Source organism: Silurus aristotelis (assembly GCF_946808225.1).
Source record: "Silurus aristotelis genome assembly, chromosome: 17".
NCBI lineage: Eukaryota > Metazoa > Chordata > Actinopteri > Siluriformes > Siluridae > Silurus > Silurus aristotelis.
Genome location: NC_139590.1, coordinates 12,372,879 through 12,392,161, shown reverse-complemented (window position 1 = coordinate 12,392,161; position 19,283 = coordinate 12,372,879). Strand labels below are relative to the sequence as shown.

The following is a 19,283-nucleotide window of genomic DNA, read 5'->3' as shown; positions in this document are numbered from 1 at the left end:
AATACTTAGCAGTGTAACCTGGCAGGGAGTACTGTTAAAGAAAATAATCAGAGTAGAAGGCTGTTACTATCCCAAAGTTTATGATTTTCTATCAACACACACCTTCAAATACTTCATGCCACTTACATTTTAATTTTAATTATCACATGACATTTTGCTTTTGTTATACAAATGGTCTAGAGTGATGACTCAAAATCTGAAATATTTTTCTGTAAGCAGGGAAACAAGTTGTTTGCCAAACAGGATGTAGAGTGTGGTACAATAATGTGTGTCTGCGGGAAAATGTGAAGCATGGTGGAGGTTGCTTTGCAAGTTTTTGGGCTCATTTCTGCAAATGGAGTTGGAGAATTGGCCGTGTGCAAGTGTACCTAGAAGAATTTATGCTCTTTTACAGGCAAAGGGTGGACACATTTACTTTGCATTTTGTTAATTGATAAAAAATAAACTACTAACACTTCTATTCTTAACATCTAAAACTTTGCAGCATTTTACTACACCTTCCTGAAACATTTGCACAGTATTGTATTTCGTTTACATATTTTGATGTTTTATATAACTTTTTATATAACTTTATATTTCTGCAATCTTCACAAACGGAACACACTATATCCAAGTAAACATTATTAATAAGCTTACTTCCTTTTTTTTATTTAGCTCATTAATAAACTCAGTCACTTCAATTGACCAGACATATAATCTAAAAACTATAGTATATGAAATAAATAAAAAAAATGAAATTAAACAACATATTAAACCAATTTGGTTGCACTACTCTAAAACGACAGACTTGGCAACGCGGGCCAGACCCCACCCGTGGCGCTCTTTTCCCCACCCGTTTTCTAAATAATCTGCACCACGAACTATTATTGGCTTGCGTTTGACATCACGTGCTCTCTCTCCTGTCTCTCGGTGAAAAATGTTTAATCAATCGGCGCGCAGAAGGCGGGGTTTGTGCGAATACAGGTGGGAAAGCGAAGAGACTCGTTTCCCATTAGGCGGCTGTAAGCGCTTCCGGCTCGGGGGCTTTGTGAGCGCGGCGTGTTTAGACTGCGGTGCTGCGCGGCTTCATTCGCTCTCACGCTGTTGCACGCGACCTTATCGGCTCTGCAGGTCTCCGCGTACAGTGTCTGTGAGTACAGAGAGAAACTATTGCTTATGGAAGAGACGTGTTTAATTCACTGGTGGGAGGAAAATAAATAATGGAGTTGCGACTCGACGTCGTCGCGCTTCGGGCAGAAGCTTTGTAACCGGGGAAGGTGGTTAGCAGTGCGGCTAACAGCGCTGTGGGGTTTCCCGCGGCTCGCCTGGACTTTCAGCCCTATAAGTGCAGGCTGTGTTTGTGGAAATATGGGTTTATTCGACGCTTTGCTGTTTTGTCGACAGAAAAAGCGAAGACATTTTGAGTTTCTTGCACAAGCTCCGGCTGTAAGGACGCCGGCCTGGTGCTCGAGGCGAGGCGATCTGGCTCCACATGGTCTCCGGTGGGCTGCGAGGCCGCTGTGCTAGCTAACATGCTAACGAGCGACGGCAGGACACCCGCTGACCACTGCTCTGTCCAGACGGTGGCTAGTAATAGTAGTAATAATAGTAAAGTGTGTGAATAAATGCGAATGATTGAATTTGGAAAAATAATGTTATTTTCTGTTTAACCAGGCGGCTTGCTAGAAACTCGGACCTCAGTCTTGCTAGCTAACTAGCCCCTGGTTAATAGTCTAGTAGTCCGGATTAGTGCTGTTAGCTCTCCGGTGATGTGGTGGTCGGTAATCTTCCGCTCTGTGTGCGCCTCTGACACCGACAGACCTCTGGCTCTTTTTTTCTGTGTGAGAAATTAAATCGAGGTTAAGATACAGGTACAACCGAACACATTAATTCAGGGATTAAAGTCACCCCGAGGCTTTGAGTTTCATCCCCAAATCCTGCGGCGGTGAAGAAACCAGGAGCAGGCCGCTGATCACATTCACCGCTCCGAGCTATGTGTCTGCTTAGCCTCCATTATCCCGCGAAATTATTCTCATTACCTCTGATCATGCCGGATAAGTGTGTGTGTGTGTACACTGAAAATATGGGTCATTCAGTCAGATTCACTGATGATTCCAAATTAATTGATTACTAACCCTAAAGTGGTCGTTAGTTGAATCCGGAAGTGGTTGAGTTTGTGCCACTGACCAGAAGGGTGTTGGTTAAAATCCCAGATGGCCTAGCTTTAATCCTCAACTCTACTCCCATCGCTTTGAATAAAACCAAATAAGAGGAAATCTAAATTGGGTTAAGAATACCCTAAACTGTCCAGAAAAGGCTTTGAGATACTCCAAAGTTGAGAAACTATACTTGATTCTTTCTTCCTCTCTTTATTTGTAGGATGGAGTGGCAGCCAGATGAACAAGGACTCCAACAGGTCCTGCAGCTCCTGAAAGACTCCCAGTCCCCCAACACAGCCACCCAGAGAGCTGTGCAGCAAGTATCCTACTCACCAGAAAGCCTTGTCTTGTCTGATAAATGTTTGTAAATAATGTTCAGTGTAGATAAACAGGGAGCCCAGGACAAGCTGTTTTGTCTGAGTTGCTAATGTGTGTTTATATTGGCAGCCAATTAATGTTAAAGAGCTAGATAGAGTAAAAGTCTTGCTGCCAATTGACCTTTCTCAACTTAACACAACAGGCAGTGTTGTGATGCTGTAACTCTAGTGCAAGATACACTATGTAAATCACACTGCCTCACACAGTAGAAGTGTTTTTCTAGGTTGGTTGGTTTGCATTCCTGGACGATTTTAACACTTTTGCAGGTACAGCGGAGAATCGCAGTGCAAATCACATTAAAATTGTAATCCGCAAAGGGAATATTACCATAAATAATAAAGATCAATAAATAACTGGTTTAAGCTTTAACAAGATTTATGCATTTTGCCTGAAATCCAATCACTGTTCTACAATTTAAGTCAATTGAGTCTTACCCACCTACTTTAAAAAAACTTCCTTTTTAATACTTCAAAGACCTTAAACTTGCCTATTGTTGAAAAGTCATACACTTTTATACTAAATTGTTGAAGTTGGTTAGGGGGTTGGATTCAGATGTCTGTCTTAGCAGCAGTGTTCTTATCTGGATGAAGCCCTGATTATTCAGTGTGCTTTATAAATCCTCTGTTCCTTCTCCCATTTTTTTTTCTGCCATTCCTCATGAAGGTTTTTATATTTTGTCCTGGGTGAAATCAACAGTAAACCCCAATTTAGCATTACATCAGCGTACACTCTGGCATTGCATTTTGGAAGTTGCTTAAAATGTTTTCCTCTGTGAATAGTTGCTTTTTATGATTGGTTATGGTGGTGCAGCTTTGGGTGAGCAGATTTACTGTGTTTGGCTCATGAGTGGATTGAGTGTTACACTGCCTTTCCTTAACCATGTCCTCAGAAACTAGAGCAACTAAACCAGTTTCCAGACTTCAACAACTATCTCATCTTCGTCTTAACCCGACTGAAATCTGAGGGTAAGATACGATCCTGCCTTGTTCCTCTTCTCCCCTCCTTCTCTTTCTGTTCTAATGGTGTCCATTTCACCACCTAACATGTAAACCCCTCACAGATGAGCCAACTCGTTCACTCAGTGGTCTGATTCTGAAGAACAACGTCAAAGCGCACTACCAGAATTTCCCTCCAGCAGTGGCAGATTTCATAAAGCAGGAATGTCTGGGCAACATTGGGGACCCCTCTCCTCTCATTCGTGCTACAATTGGTATGTTGCCTTTGCAAAAAAAAATAAAATAATTGCTCAGTATTTTGTGTTCGTGTTCTATTTACTGTAAATTGATTTTTAAGTATTACTAATTGTTTGAACCATCCTTTACTAAATAAGGCCTTGTTATACATTTAGTATTGAATTGCTCTGCTAAAAAAAGATAACCTAATATGCTACTTAATAATTTAGTTATGTGGCTGAAAAGGTAAAAAAAAGGCCTCTTATATTTGCTGAGTAATTCGTGCTCATAAAATGAAGCTGTTCTTATAGACATCTAATGGTGTTTCCAATACAGGTATCCTGATCACAACCATTTCATCCAAAGGGGAGCTGCAGACATGGCCCGAGTTGCTGCCTCAGCTCTGCAACCTGCTCAACTCAGAAGATTACAACACCTGCGAGGTCTGCACTTATGTTTTCTCGTTTACAATTCATTATTGCGTCCCTATGCTTTGCATTCAAGCCGTGCTTCATATATCAGTTTTTAAGGAAATGTCTTGATTACCCTGATTGAGCTCATTGTGTGCTTAACTGTAATGGTGGTATTTTAATATCTGTGATGGAGCCATTTCATGCTTATAATGCCTGTATCTTAGACACCCAGCACTTAATCAGAGCAAATCTGAGGTCAGGATTGATTGGAGTGTTACCATTCCTGAAAATGGAGAGGGTAGGATCTAAATCCCATCAGTTTAATGGAGCAGATTTGCACTCATTTGAGATAAGGCCACAGTAACTTGCTTTTTGTCGTTAAGAAATTGATTTCAAACATTAGAAGTGTAGAAGTCGTAGATCCTCTTTGCACACATCTTATAAATGTACACCTTCTCTGTGGGCAGAGGCAATGTACTATTTTGGGGCATTTAACAGAAGCAGCCAGTGATGTGTCGTTTATGAAATAGTTTGTTACAATGCATTCATTAACTTGGGTTGCCTCTGTTTTTTTGTGTGTTCAGGGATCATTTGGTGCTCTGCAGAAGATATGTGAAGATTCATCTGAGTTGCTGGACAGTGATGCATTGAACAGGCCTCTCAATATTATGATCCCTAAATTCCTACAGTTCTTCAAGCACTGTAGCCCTAAGATCAGGTAAGTCACCTGAGATTAACCACAGCAGTTTCATTATATATCCTGCTAGAGCTGTGTGTTACATACTGTACAGATAAATCTTTTGTAATGGATATTTTTGTTTCTGCAGATCTCATGCTATCGCTTGTGTGAACCAGTTTATCATTGGTCGAGCTCAAGCTTTGATGGACAATATTGACACTTTTATTGAGGTAATTTGTAATCTGATTTACTGTGGTGGTTGTAAATGTTTATCCCACTGCTGTTTTGCATGTCTGACTCGTCTTTCTGTGGTGTGATAGAGTTTATTTGCGCTGGCTGCAGATGAAGACTCTGAAGTGAGGAAGAATGTTTGTCGAGCACTGGTCATGCTGCTCGAGGTTAGAATCGACCGCCTTATCCCGCACATGCACAGCATTGTTCAGGTAAGCCTCCTCTTCCCAATCAAACATGCGCAACCGTAAAACCCTATCAGAACGATGAGCAAGGAGTTTTTTCTTTGTGTCTTTTCAGTACATGCTACAACGCACACAGGATCCGGATGAAAATGTGGCTCTGGAGGCTTGTGAGTTTTGGCTCACCCTGGCTGAGCAGCCCATCTGCAAAGAAGTACTTTCTGGACATCTGGTTCAGTGAGTCATCAATGAATTATATACACAATGTATATATCTGTAAATTAGTCCAACTGGCTCATCCCTGGTCATCCCTCTCTGATTGTCTTATGGATGCTGCTGAGTCTTCAGCAGGAAAGTCACATCCATGTCCACAAGTGCTCGCACTTCTGCTTTTTCTCCTTTTTGCCTTCTTGCTAAAGTGATTGGGGAGATACCAGGAAACTGCTTCTCTGATTTATCAACTAAATCAGGGGTCTCACCAAACCTGAATGTTATATATATTAGAAAATGTGATTTAGCTCATAGCTAAGATAATTACAGTCAGATTTAGGTCACATTTTAAATAATCCAAGAAGTTGAGAGATGTGGTTTTATGCAAATTAAGTCTTCCTGTTTGACTTTGTAAAAGGTCCAAACAAAGCACAGACTCCTTTGCATAAGGTTTTGGTCTGCTAAACCTTTGCCAGTGCATGGTGAAGGCAGATTCTCCCCCGATTGCAAGGAGACACAAGAAAACAAAAATTTTTTGCAAGGTTCATTGATTGTGATCTCTTATTTATTCAGCATCCATATCTCCACATTTGCACCTCTGTTTAGCAAAGACATAGCTTCATAATTTTTTTGCAATTTTTAATTTATTTAGTTAAGTCCTTAATTTGGCTTAAAAAATGTTTGATGTGCGACTAGACTGTTTTTTTTTTTAAGTTGTGTTTTGTCCTCAGAATTTACTAGAGTAGAAAGCAGCAGAGAGTAATGCTGGGTGGTGACGGGAGACATGTAGATCACACATTCGTCCTGTCACCATGGAGATGATGACACCAGAGTCCTTGACTGCTAGTGATGTGCGATGTATTCATACTGTCTGATCCATTGCAGCCCAGCGTCTCTCACCCCCTTTGCGGCTACTTTAATGTGCCACGAGTCATAAAGTCTATTGAATCTTCTTTTTTAACAGTAGGAAGCTTGCGTTCTTTTTTTCAGCATTGAATATCGATATTAATTATAATTGCCGAAAATGCTTGCATTTTTGTTACATAGCACCTTTACAGAAATGCCTATTTTATTTTCTTAATGATACAATGGCCAGGACTTTCTAATTCCTGAGATAAAGAGGAAACCTTGAAAGGAACCAGATTCCAAAAGGGAAACCCTTAATGTTTTGGTTGGCATCAGATTGTGCCTTTGAGTCATTAGTGTTTCTGTAACTATATGCTTAAAAAATAACTGTACGAATTACTAAAAATAATCACTGGAACTGGTAATCAGCTGTTTATTTGTAAACTTGGCTATGTCCCATGATAGAACTGGACATCAAATCAGGGTTTGGATGGTGTGTGAATTAGATTTATTTTTAACCAGTGTTCCGCTGAGCAGCTGTTTCATATTCATATGCGCGACACATTCATATGTTCTAAATCTGCCTTCTTTCAGACTGATTCCTATCCTGGTAAATGGAATGAAGTACTCTGAAATCGACATCATCTTGCTAAAGGTGAGGAAGGACACATTTTTCCCAGTTTGTGGCCTGTCAATGGGAATGACGATACCTTGTGCTCTTGAGACACACTATGATGTTTCACGTATTCATACTGTCTGACCCAGAGGCCTCATGTCTGCAGTTCTTTGCTTTAATACCCATGTTTGTGGGAATGAAAGCATTTCTGTGCTACCTACCATTAAGAAGCCTTTTATGAATTTACAGCTAATGTGATCTTACTGTGTGGGTGGAAGGTGTGATTTTATTTATTTATTTATTCTCTTAACTCATTTGTCATGCATTGCAGGCTGCTTTGTTAGGAAATGGTCACGGAGTTAAAATTAGAACCTGCTTTTTTCTTTACACGTTTCAATAAATCATTTTAACAGAAAAATATATTCTCAAGCTGAGCCTTGTTTTAGACTGATACAATAGTACAATTAACACAGTCATAATTCGTTTATTAAAATAACTGATCTTTGTTTTGACTATCAAATGATGGTTCAGTATTAATGTAGTGCTTGTTTGACCTTGTAGGGTGACGTGGAGGAGGATGAGGCTGTTCCGGACAGTGAGCAAGACATCAAACCTCGTTTCCACAAGTCTCGCACAGTCACACTGCAGCACGAGGGAGGCGAGGGAGAGGAGGGGGAGGACATTGATGATGATGATGATGACGACGATGACACTCTGTCTGACTGGAATCTACGTAAGTGTTATTCGTGCACTGCTTAGTTTGCGTTTTGTTACTTGTATTGCCTTGCAAGATAAACATCTGTTTATTTTTTTTTCTTCTTATTAGTATTTGTATACCAAAAAAGGATGTTGTGACTAGATTTGGGCTGTATCGATTCCTCGAGCAATTCGATTACAAAAATGTATTAATTCATCTTGATGCTTCGTTTAGTCCATTTAACTAAACACGTAGCACTGTTTCCCGCGGACCATTATTACCGACGCACCAAACTCTGGAGCGCTCTGGACAGGTAACGCAGAAGATGCTGCAGAATTATAAATAAAGAAACGGGACGCGAGGAGAAGATTCAGGCCAAAGAAAATGCCAGAACATTTTGTGATAATTTCAAACGGAAACGTAGAGAACACCATACGGTGCGGTTACCAATTAGAAATTGATTTTATATACAGTCTGTTCAAAAAGTCCCTTTGCAGTGGCCGTGTAGAGCAGGTAGTGGGGCACATTTTTAAAGCTGCCCATAAACACATTGAATGAATAGTTTCCCATAATCTACTCTGCAAAGGTACAGCAGAGGGACCTTTTTTTTTTTTTTTTTACTCCTTGTATTTGTATTTTGTATGGTTATTAAATGCACTAATTCGGTTTAGTTTTCACCGATATTCTTTTATGCAAGTCTAGCAATAAAAATTTAAAGTTCTAAAAAAAATGTAATTGTTTATTTTAAGAGACCTATATTATTTTCTTATTTATTATTGCTATTTAACAAAGAAAAAGTACTTATCTGATTTAATAATTGTTAGAATGCTCGATTACTAAAATAATCAATAGCAGCAGCCCTAGACTAGATATAAATGAGATGGTAACCAGTCTGGTTGGTTTCAGTGGAGGTGATGACAAGTTATACCATGACTATCCATGATGTGCAAGTATTCATACTGTCTGATCCACTGAGGCCAGTGAGGCAAATACTTGTGAATCCCACATTTGGAATAAAGTACAATGTGTAACAATGATATGAAAAACCAGTATATTTTTAAAAACCTTTCTTGTTGGCAGCTTTCTTTTAGTTTATTAGAGTAATTAAAGAAAATGAGAAATTAATATTTTCCTTCCATTTTTAGGTAAATGCTCGGCTGCAGCACTGGATGTGTTGGCCAATGTGTTTCGGGACGACTTGCTACCCCACCTGCTCCCTCTGCTGAAAGACTTGCTGTTTCACCCAGATTGGGTTGTCAAGGAGTCTGGCATCCTGGTTCTGGGGGCCATTGCTGAGGGTATTTGAGTTGTGCTTTTATTACTATATTAGTTTATATAGCATTCTGATGCTCAAACTGTAGACATGTATGTTTGCCTGATGAAGTAGAGCAGCTCACTCACTGTTCCCTATGTTTGTGCTCTCCTCTGTGTAGGGTGTGTGCAGGGAATGGTTCCCTACCTGCCAGAGTTAATTCCCCACTTGATTCAGTGTCTGTGTGATAAGAAAGCTCTGGTGCGCTCCATCGCCTGCTGGACGCTGAGCCGCTATGCTCACTGGGTGGTGAGCCAACCACCTGATGCCTACCTCAAACCACTCATGACGGAGCTGCTGAAACGCATTCTTGATGGAAATAAGAGGGTGCAGGAGGCGGCCTGCAGGTTTGTGGCAACATTTCAAAAGCTGTATAGATAAATTCAACCACAGGCTTAGTTAGGGAGAAAATGTAGATGAGTGTAATATTTTAAACCAAGTTTTATTTTGGTTTTACAAATGTATTCCTAATATCCATAACTTGAAAATTGACGGTCTATTTATGCTTTAACGCCACATACTTGCATGGCTGCATATGCATTCCATAACTCTCACTTTAGTGATACCCAATCAAGCTAGATATTTAGAGGAAACATCTAGTGATATCTGATTGACTTGATTGAAAGTTTTTTACTGTTTGTGTTAAATTGTGCGTACTAAATTAAAGCTATTGATATGACATCAATACATGATTACATCTTTATGTATAAAATAAGTGATTTGGTTGACTGCTTTCTTGGGCAATTAAATAGAGTATTTTATATTTTGATTTACCATAGGTGAAGTCAAAATTAAATCACACAAGCCTCGCTTCACTTTCATGGTTTCTTTTCCCTGTAGTGCGTTTGCGACTCTGGAGGAGGAGGCTTGCACAGAGCTTGTTCCTTATCTTGGCTTTATTCTTGACACACTGGTCTTTGCTTTTGGGAAATACCAGCACAAAAACCTTCTCATCTTGTATGATGCCATTGGGACACTGGCTGACTCTGTGGGCCATCATCTCAACCAGCCTGTGAGTTTGGAGCATTGACATAAAAGGCATATGAAGGGAACTTTTTTTTCATATTTCAGTTGAAGTTTTCATGTGCTTAATCTATATATTTATTAATCCTTCTCACAGGAATATATCCAGAAGCTGATGCCCCCTCTCATACAAAAATGGAATGAGCTAAAAGATGAGGACAAAGATCTATTTCCTTTGTTAGAGGTGAATAAGTGATCATTGTAGGGTAAATTACACGTTGCTTTAAATAAAGTATCGTGCATTGGCCGGTGTGAATATTTGTGTTGAGTTTCTATCTTTTTTTTTATTTTTTTTTTATTTTAAGTGTCTCTCATCAGTGGCCACGGCTCTGCAGAGTGGCTTCCTGCCTTACTGCGAACCGGTGTATCAGCGCTGTGTCACTCTGGTGCAGAAAACCCTGGCTCAGGCAATGGTGAATGCATATACACAGCAAAAACTCATGTATGCTGCCTGATTTGTGTTTATACAAGGGCTGAAATGATTCCTCTAATAATTCGAATACAGCAAATATGATTGAGACCCATCTTATTTTCTCTTGTATATTTAGTATTTACTTTAAAAGGACTTCTAATTCGATTAATCAGTAGCATAATCGGTAGGAAACTTGATTACTAAAATAACTGATAGCTACAGCCCTAGTTTATAGATACATTGATCAGATGATTGGCATTTATTTCTGTGAGTGGTTGCAAAGGAGTGTTGAATCTTATTTAATTCATCTTCACTGTTGCGGGAGCAGCTAGAAATAGTTGTGTACTGGTAGTGTCCTGTGGACCTCTTGATAACTGTTGTGCAATTTAGCATTGATATCATTAATTATAGTAATAACTTGTATCCGTACCAATGTTTTAATGTACAGTGTTCAATCATTCATTTTTTTTTTTTTTTTTATTAAACGGTCCATATTTGTTATACAGTTTTAAAAAAAAACGTCAAAGCATTTTGATTCCTTTTGTTGGTCTCAGGTTACTGCTGCTTGCTTTAGTAACATGTAAAGTAGATGCATGTTCTTAGAACACTTCATGATCCATCTTTTGTCCTTCTAGATGTATAACCAGCACCCAGAGCAGTATGAGGCTCCGGATAAGGACTTCATGATCGTAGCTCTGGATCTCCTTAGCGGACTGGCCGAGGGCCTCGGGGGGCATGTTGAGAGACTAGTGGCTCGCAGCAACATCATGACACTCCTCTTCCAGTGCATGCAGGTATGCAAAAGAGGCAAAACCTTGTGCTTAGTACAGAGATTTGTTATATATATGTTTGTGACGCTAAACTGTTTTTAAATGTAGGACACTATGCCTGAGGTGAGGCAGAGTTCCTTTGCTCTGTTGGGAGACCTGACCAAGGCCTGCTTCCTTCATGTTAAGCCCTGCATCTGTAAGTCATGCTATTGTAGCAGTGTTGATACTACTGACCTGCTTAAAGTAGTGTGTATGGGATGTTCAGTGATTATGGCCTACTGATTCTGTGTTTGCTCTACAGCTGAGTTCATGCCTATTCTGGGGCTGAACCTGAACCCAGAGTTCATTTCTGTGTGTAATAACGCTACTTGGGCCATTGGTGAGATCTCCATACAGATGGGTAAGTTCTGATGCCTGGTTAAAAAAAAGGCCCTCTATTCACCACATATCTGTGATGTGTGCGGTTACCATGAAACAAAATTTCTATTTCCGTATAAGGAAATCTCATTTCCCCAAAACTGTCAGCATACAAATTTCTTTTTCAAAGTCTGGTTAATTTAGTTTTGAGAAATCTGTACTCTTTTCACACTGGGCTATTACTAATCATTACTTTTCGTTTATTTGTATCCATTCATGACCAGCTTTAAGTTATAATTTTATTAGTAATACAACCACATTTTCCCCTAAAAATAGTAACTTTTTTTTTTTTCTCAGTACAGAAGTCTTCTCAGATTTTGTTTATGGTAATCGCAGACATTACCGTCGGTGGTGAACAACTTGATAAAGTATACACTAACCTGCCACGTTAATAGGAACGTCAGTTACTTTGCTTATTCATGGAATTTTTCAATTAGACAATAATTCATGTTCTGATGTTTGATGTGAGCACTACTTAAAGCTCCTGACCTCTGTCTCTGTTTTCATGCATTGCACCTCTGGCACATGATTGGTATGAATGACTTTAATAGGTGTGCATGTGTTCCTATTAATGTGGCCAGTGAGTGTATTCCTATTAAAGGATGGAAATTATCATTAGTCTTTTTGAGAGAGGTACAAAGAGAGCTTGTGTTTGTGTGTGTTCTGTTAGTCCTGTGCACTCTTGTGTTAGTTTTCCTGCTGGGCATCTTGTGTATGTGTGCATTCGTTTCTGCATGCTAGGCTGCAGGCAGGCTAGTGACAGTGTTTGGTGTTTCTACAGGCTCAGGTGACAGGAAGCAGGAAGGTGTTTGTACAGGTGAGATAGGAAGGAAGCTAATTGTTTTATGTGAAAGACTGCTTTACTTTATCTGAAATGGTTTACCCCAGTGATTAGTGATAGCAGCACTGGTTGGGTTTTCTCCTATTCCTTGTTCTTGTTTATTGTGGCTCAGCTGTTTCTTATGGTCTCAGGTGCAGAGATGGAGCCATATGTGGGACTGGTGCTTAACAACCTTGTGGAGATTATTAATAGACCCAATACTCCCAAGACTCTGCTGGAGAACACTGGTATGACCGTTGCAGTTTGACTTGTGTTTCAGTGCGACACTGACCTTTATAATGAAACGTGTTGGTCATGAAACAAAATCAAAGTTGTGGAATTTAATGTTTAAATGATGCTTTTCTATCTGTTCTGAAACAGCCATTACTATTGGTCGGCTGGGATACGTTTGTCCTCAGGAGGTCGCACCCATGCTGCCTCAGTTCATACGCCCTTGGTGAGTTTTTGAGCCCTGCTCCTACATCCCACAAAATATTTTACATTTTATTATTAACATATAATAATTGAAGTTTACTTATTTATTAGAAATTATTATACAACTCGTAATGAGTCATTTCTGCAATTTAGGTGTCAGTCACTCAGAAACATCAGGGACAACGAGGAGAAAGATTCGGCTTTCAGAGGCATCTGTCTAATGATCGGAGTAAATCCTGGAGGTGTGGTGCAGGTAAATACATTTTGAATTTAATTTAAGCCCAAAAACCGCTAGCATTGGACATGTTCCGGTTAATTTGCAGACTGTTTTTAATTCTTGCATCCTAAGTGCTCCACATAAGAATAGACCTGTGCCATAAACCGTGTGTAACACCGCTCCGTAATCAGCAATGGAAAAAATCTGAACCCTGCCTGTTTAACACTCATTGCAAATAAATAAACTTGTCTTATTCCAAATGTTAATCCACAGTGTTTGTTTCATCCAGGACTTTATTTTCTTCTGTGATGCTGTGGCATCTTGGGTGAACCCGAAAGAAGACCTTAGAGACATGTTCTACAAGGTAGCCATCAGATAATTGTACAGTGTCCTCACCCCTTTCTCTGAGAAGATGCTTAATTCAGTGTGTCCTGTTGCAGATCTTGCATGGCTTTAAGGACCAGGTTGGAGAGGAGAACTGGCAGCAGTTCTGTGAGCAGTTCCCCCCACAGCTGAAGGAGCGGCTGTCGGCCTGCTACGGCGTTTAGTCGCCCCTCCTCACTGACACAGGACACGCCTGTTAGGTACAGCATCTCTGTATTATTTGCCTTGGGTAAATGTAGCTATAATGTGTTTACTTATTTGTAGTTTTAGTTCTAGGAAGATATGATTAATTTACCCATTGTCTAAAAGTACTAATTTTCCATCACGCATTGAGCTACAGTAGCTCATCTGTTGGATCGGACCACACGTTTATTAGCTGTCTTATATCTCCCACCCACTGACGAAGAGAGCGTGTTATTCACTTCACCTATCAGTGTTCATAGTTATGCCTGTTTGGTGTACATTGATTATTGTGGTGCCAATACTTGGATAGAAGAATGTGATGAGTCACTATGATTGTTACTATGATTTTATATTCCCAACATTTGCATCTTTCTCCAGGTTGAATCTCCGGGAGGGTCACTGGGGGAAACTCATCCATGTGTGTATTGCCCTGCTACTGGAGGGGGGAGGCTGGCGCGACGATCATCCCTGCACCCTGTGTCTGTATGAGGGAGGGTGGGAAGGGTGGGAGGGGGTTAGGGGGAGCCAACCTCTGCATCAAACGCTGCGGTTTAGCGGTCCGCGCACTGAGTAGGAATTTTTTAATAAAAATGAAAGCAAATGGGGATCTAGGCTGGGATAGAGGGAGGGAGGGAACTCGTAGGCAGGGCTTGCCACCTGATAACTCCACTGCTCTCTTCTGCTGAGGGAGAGCACTATCGGGAGGGGGGAGGCTGGGTGGCACCAATGCACCCACCAATAGTACAGTCTAGTCTAAGCCCTGGCACCTCAGCTAGACACCTATAGCACACAAGCGCATTCAGTAGACCGGCACACTCGTTAGAAAAGCTTAAGGCGACCTGTTGCCCGGGTGGTAATGCATACACATAAGAAATCTACAATATCTTTAATGGGTATTGGTTGACACATCAATACTAAAATGACTTTTAACCACAGGGATTGTTGGCTAGAGGTAAGGCACGAGATATCTATAACAATAGGGAGATAAGTACTAGTACCTTTTTAAAATGTGATCATAACCAGTAAGTACAGTGCATATTGTCTCGCTTTCAGGCTGTTTTGCATATTTCCAGGCTGTTGTAACTACTTTGCAGCTGGCACTTAAGGTTCATTATTCTCCCCATCAAAGTGTTTCGTGTTGACCCTGATTCTGCTGTAACCAGAACGATCTTCAGGAACTGTAACTCTAGTGCTCACTGTTTTTCCTTTCTTATGCTTGCTTAGTTAAGGGAATGATAAAGGTTTGCATGACTCTGGACCCTTGGAGAAATCAGTGCAATGTGCAGGTGTCAGGTTGTTTCTTTTAAAAAAAAAATTATAATAATAATCTTTTTTTTATTTTATTTTATTTTTAATCCAGAGCTTCTCAGTGTACAGTGTTAACAGGTGTAGCTTTATTGTGAATTTTCAGTTAGGTCAGTGTGGATCGACGTTCCATTTCCTTTGCAGCTGTAGTTTGTGAGCTGCGTTTCACATCTAGATATACTCCATTAAGAAACCATACTGCAGCCTGACCTTCCTGTAAACTAAGAGAATGTGCTGCTAATGCATTTAAAAGCAAATGTTATGAATTAAATGTCAGAACTCATTAAGGGATTTCAATGCACTTTCTCTTATAAGGACTTTCACACAGCAATCCCGCAGGCTGCATTAATGCCACTCTTGGTTAAAGGTGAGCTCTAAGTAATGAGACTTTTACAGCATGATAAACACAAGATGACTGCAGTGTTTAACTCCTAGTACCCTGTATTGACAGCTTTTATGTAGACACAGTAGACAGATTTGATGAAGCCATGTGTAATCATGTGGATGATTAGTGTAAAATTTGTTCCAATCTTACACAATTAATTCATTAGTTTTACCCTGTGCACTGTGACTTGACTTATAGTTCAATATAAAAGCATATGAGTGACTCAACCTTTAATGAAGAAATGTTTTTTTTAAAGCTATGGCTAGGTACTACATGCTGAGTTTAGATTCATTTTGGCCATTTTTGGAAGAAAGACAGGTATTAGATGCCTATACAGAATTGTACTGTTTTCCAGAGAAAGCCCACTTGCAGTTTTTTCACCATGTATTTGCTGTGTTAAACTGATTTGACTGAGGCCTTATAGGATGCACACACCTGATTTTATCTCTGCACAATTCTACGTATTTGGCTTTAATACCAAAAAAAAAAATGTACAAAGAACAGAGGCTGTTTTATATAGCCATAAAAGCAATAGCCATGTCTCTGCTAGACTGCAGATGCTAATGTGTCTTCAAGGTCCTCCAGGTTTGCTTTGTCTTCAAACTTGATGTAAAGTAAAACTGTACCATGCATGAAACAAAGACTCAGTGTGGTGCTTGTTTAATGTCTTCTGGATTTTACTTCCTGTTATGAGATCATTTAACCACCACTGAGCCAGTAATAGGTGATTTGAAGTACCGTTTAAAATTCATTGTTCTTCAATAATGGCATTGACAATCTAATTTCTAATTAATCTACTCTTTTGCAAACTGTTTAATGCTCAGGACTCGAGAAATAAGTAAAAAAAAAAAAAAAAATCTGTTGCTTGATAGGCATTCGAAGTTGAACTAATGTAAGATTTTGTGTAGGTTGTTTTCTACCTATTATAACCCAACCTATCGTTTAATTAAGTAATTAATGTTGAAGTACAGATTTGGAAGATCATCCTAACGTGTGCAGGCCAGCCAAACTGATCGTAACCAAACAAACTCTGCTGTGAGCTCCCTGTTACAACATAGACATTTTATTTAAGATGCAAAGCAAACTCCTTATTTTCAGCAATATGATGTCCATTTGTGGGGTTTTTTTTGGTTATTTTCTATTTTATTTTTTTGTTTGTGTTTTACAAGCACAAAGGTTTATTTGGACTTTAAAAGTTTTTTTATTTTTCTTTTTGTTTAAAGAAGTTTGTTTGTTGTTTATCAACCAGTTCTGACAAGCATTATTGCAATTTTTTTTCTTTTTCTTTCCTTTTTTTTTTTCCTTTTTTTTTTTTTAAATCAACCATTTTCAAACAGCAATTGATATGGAAAGAGCGGAATACATTTGAACCTGTACTGTGTACTTAGAAGAAAAAAAATTCTGCTGAATGATGTAGTGTTTTTCCTCTACCACTGCTGTGGTGCAAACTCGTTTATCTCATCACCCTTCTGTTTTAATTCTGTGAATCGGGGAAATAAATTTTTTTTCTACCAGTGGGGGAAACAAGTGTAACGTCTCATTTCAGTTAATGGAACAAATGTTTAACATGTGCATGTTACAGTTAGACTGTTGTTTTGATTTAGGAATTAATTTAGGATGTATGAACTGTTTCACTTTGAGAACGTAATGCAGTTGAAAGTGCATGTGGTCTTTTCTTTTCTTTTTTTTTTTTTTTTTTTTTTTTTCTTCCTTGAAACTTAAAGAAGTCTGAATTAAAGTCCTACAAATGCCTAAGATCTTTTCGGTTATTTTCACACTCATTTGTGTATTGCAGCAGTTTCAAAGTCCAGTTCTGGTGTGTCAGTGGTTGTCAGTTTGCTGATTTACATGAGGGAGATTGTGTACAAAATTAGCATTTACTACAAATAAAACGAATTATGCTAAAAGTCTGAGGCATTGCACTGTGTAATTGATAATATACAGGTGCATCTTAATAAAGTGAAAGTCGTATATTGATTCATCGCACACAGACTGGTGTATTTTAATCATTTTTATGATTATGGCTTACGGCTAATAAAAACCCAAAATTTGGAAAATAAGAATATTGTGGAATAGGTTCAATATTGGAGACTGGTACTGTCACACTTGAATCATCTAATTAAATCCAAAGGTTTACTGAAGTTTTAAATGGTCTCATTGGCAAAGGACAAAAAGGACTGGATTGTTGGTCAGTGTGCCAAAATTCTCTTTTCAGATAAAAGGAAAGAAGATTTTGCATTTCATTTGGAAATCAAGGTCCCAGAGTCTGGAAGAAGAGAGGAGAGGCACAGTTGCTGAAGGTCCAGAGTAAAGTTTGCACAGTCAGTCATGTCATCTGCTGGTGTTGGTCCACTGTGTTTTATCAAGTCCAAGGTCAGCACAGCTGTCTACCAGTAAGATTTAGAGCACTACATGCTTCCCTCTGCTGACCAGCTTAATGGAGATGCTGATTTCAATTTCCAGCAAGATTTGGCACCTGCCCACACTGCCAAAAGCACCATGGTGTTGGTGTGCTTGACTGGCCAGCAAACTCACCAGACCTGAACACCATAGAGAATCTGTGGTATTGTCAAGAGGAAAATGAGAATCAACAGGGAAAAAAAAAATGCAAATGAGCTGAAGGCCACTGTCTAAGAAACGTGGGCTTCCATAACACCAGTGCCACAGACTGATCACCTTCCTGCCACGCTGAATTGAGGCAGTAATTAAAGCAAAAGGAGCCCCCACCAAGTACTGAGTACATATACAGTAACTAAACATACTTTCCAGAAGGCCAACAATTCACAACAAGTTTTTTTTTTTTTTTTTATTGGTCTTATGAAGTATTAAAATTTTTGAATACCTAATTTAAATTGGTGGGTTTTTGTTAAATGTGAGCCAAAATCATCAAAATTAAAAGAAATAAACACTTGAATCATATCAGTCTGTGTAATGAATCTATATAATATATGAATTTCACTAACATAAATAAACTTTTTAATGATATTCTAATTTATTGAGATGCAGCCGTAATTTGCACAGTGTTGAAATAATGAATATTTTAAATGGACTTGCTTATCTTTTGTTGGGACACTATATTATTACTCACTCAGCTTATTACCAACATTCTTACAACTGTACATTCTTCTGCTTATCCAATTTTAACATTACCAAAAAAAACCATGCAGTTAAAAAAACCAGGTAATGTTCACATCAAACCTTATGCAGTCTCTACAGTTTACACCACTGGTGGGCCAAGTTAGAACAAGAGCAAAGCAAACCCTATGAAATGATGTGAATATACTATTGGGATTGCTTTAATAAATACTCATGAAAAGGAAAAATATTAAAATGAAAGTCAGTGATTTTGATAGTGTTTAGGCCAGCACAGAAGACTGTGATCAGAAGACAAACATCTTCCCCACCCAGTTTGATTTAAGCCTGTCAGGAAGGATGTAGTAACTTTCATAATCACTACAGCCGTGGTGACTCGCAAAGCATCTCAGCACAAAACAATACGATCATCAACACCAGTAGCAGTAGTAGTATCTATATTTTCGATATTGGCATAGTATCAAAAGGATTGATCCTATCTGTTTTTTCTAACAAGTGAGTTTAGAATATTTGAATAATAGTAATACGCCATACAGTATATAAATATCATCAACACTATATTTTCTTCCATTGTACCACCGCTTATCATGACAGCGTTTGCTCATTCAGTCAAAGCACACTCAGCGCAGGTTTTAAAGGGGATTCGAGTGCATGGCTGCGATCCTGACTGAAAGGAAAAGAAGCATAATCGAGTTATTTCACTCTAGTAAAAGTGATGAAGCTTCATGTGATATTTGTCTTTTGACACTTTTTTATTAGCCTATAACTCTTTCTGTTTTGGTGAATCTTGTATCTGGTTAGATATTCGTAATGAAATCGTTTATATATTATTTCTATTATAAGAAGTCATGTCTATTGCAGTTTATTTCAAATGAATCATGATGGGTATCAAAATACACCTTCAAATCGATCACATACAAATATTTCTTAGAGGTTTCAGTATCGATATCGACCATAATTGTCTT

General features: G+C 38.9%; 1 protein-coding gene across 2 annotated transcripts; it reads left to right on the top strand.

Moving 5' to 3' along the window:
• The first annotated feature begins 965 nt into the window (after window positions 1-965).
• Window positions 966-15,866, top strand: tnpo2a (transportin 2a). 2 transcript variants are annotated; one of them, XM_083565672.1, is made up of 26 exons: window positions 992-1,129; window positions 2,359-2,458; window positions 3,406-3,481; window positions 3,577-3,726; window positions 4,025-4,131; window positions 4,686-4,819; window positions 4,929-5,010; window positions 5,101-5,223; window positions 5,312-5,430; window positions 6,844-6,904; window positions 7,427-7,598; window positions 8,708-8,860; window positions 8,996-9,221; window positions 9,715-9,886; window positions 9,995-10,081; window positions 10,203-10,310; window positions 10,945-11,103; window positions 11,188-11,275; window positions 11,381-11,479; window positions 12,278-12,313; window positions 12,469-12,564; window positions 12,698-12,773; window positions 12,905-13,004; window positions 13,258-13,332; window positions 13,409-13,552; window positions 13,914-15,866. In XM_083565672.1, the coding sequence occupies exons 2-25, from the start codon at window positions 2,360-2,362 to the stop codon at window positions 13,514-13,516; spliced, it is 2,706 nt and encodes a 901-aa protein (XP_083421798.1). In that variant the 5' UTR covers window positions 992-1,129; window position 2,359; the 3' UTR covers window positions 13,517-13,552; window positions 13,914-15,866. The 2 variants fall into 2 exon arrangements, with proteins under 2 accessions (XP_083421799.1, XP_083421798.1); XM_083565673.1 differs by lacking the exon at window positions 12,278-12,313 and having other exon boundaries at window positions 966-1,129; window positions 13,914-14,892.
• Window positions 15,867-19,283: the final 3,417 nt, after the last annotated feature.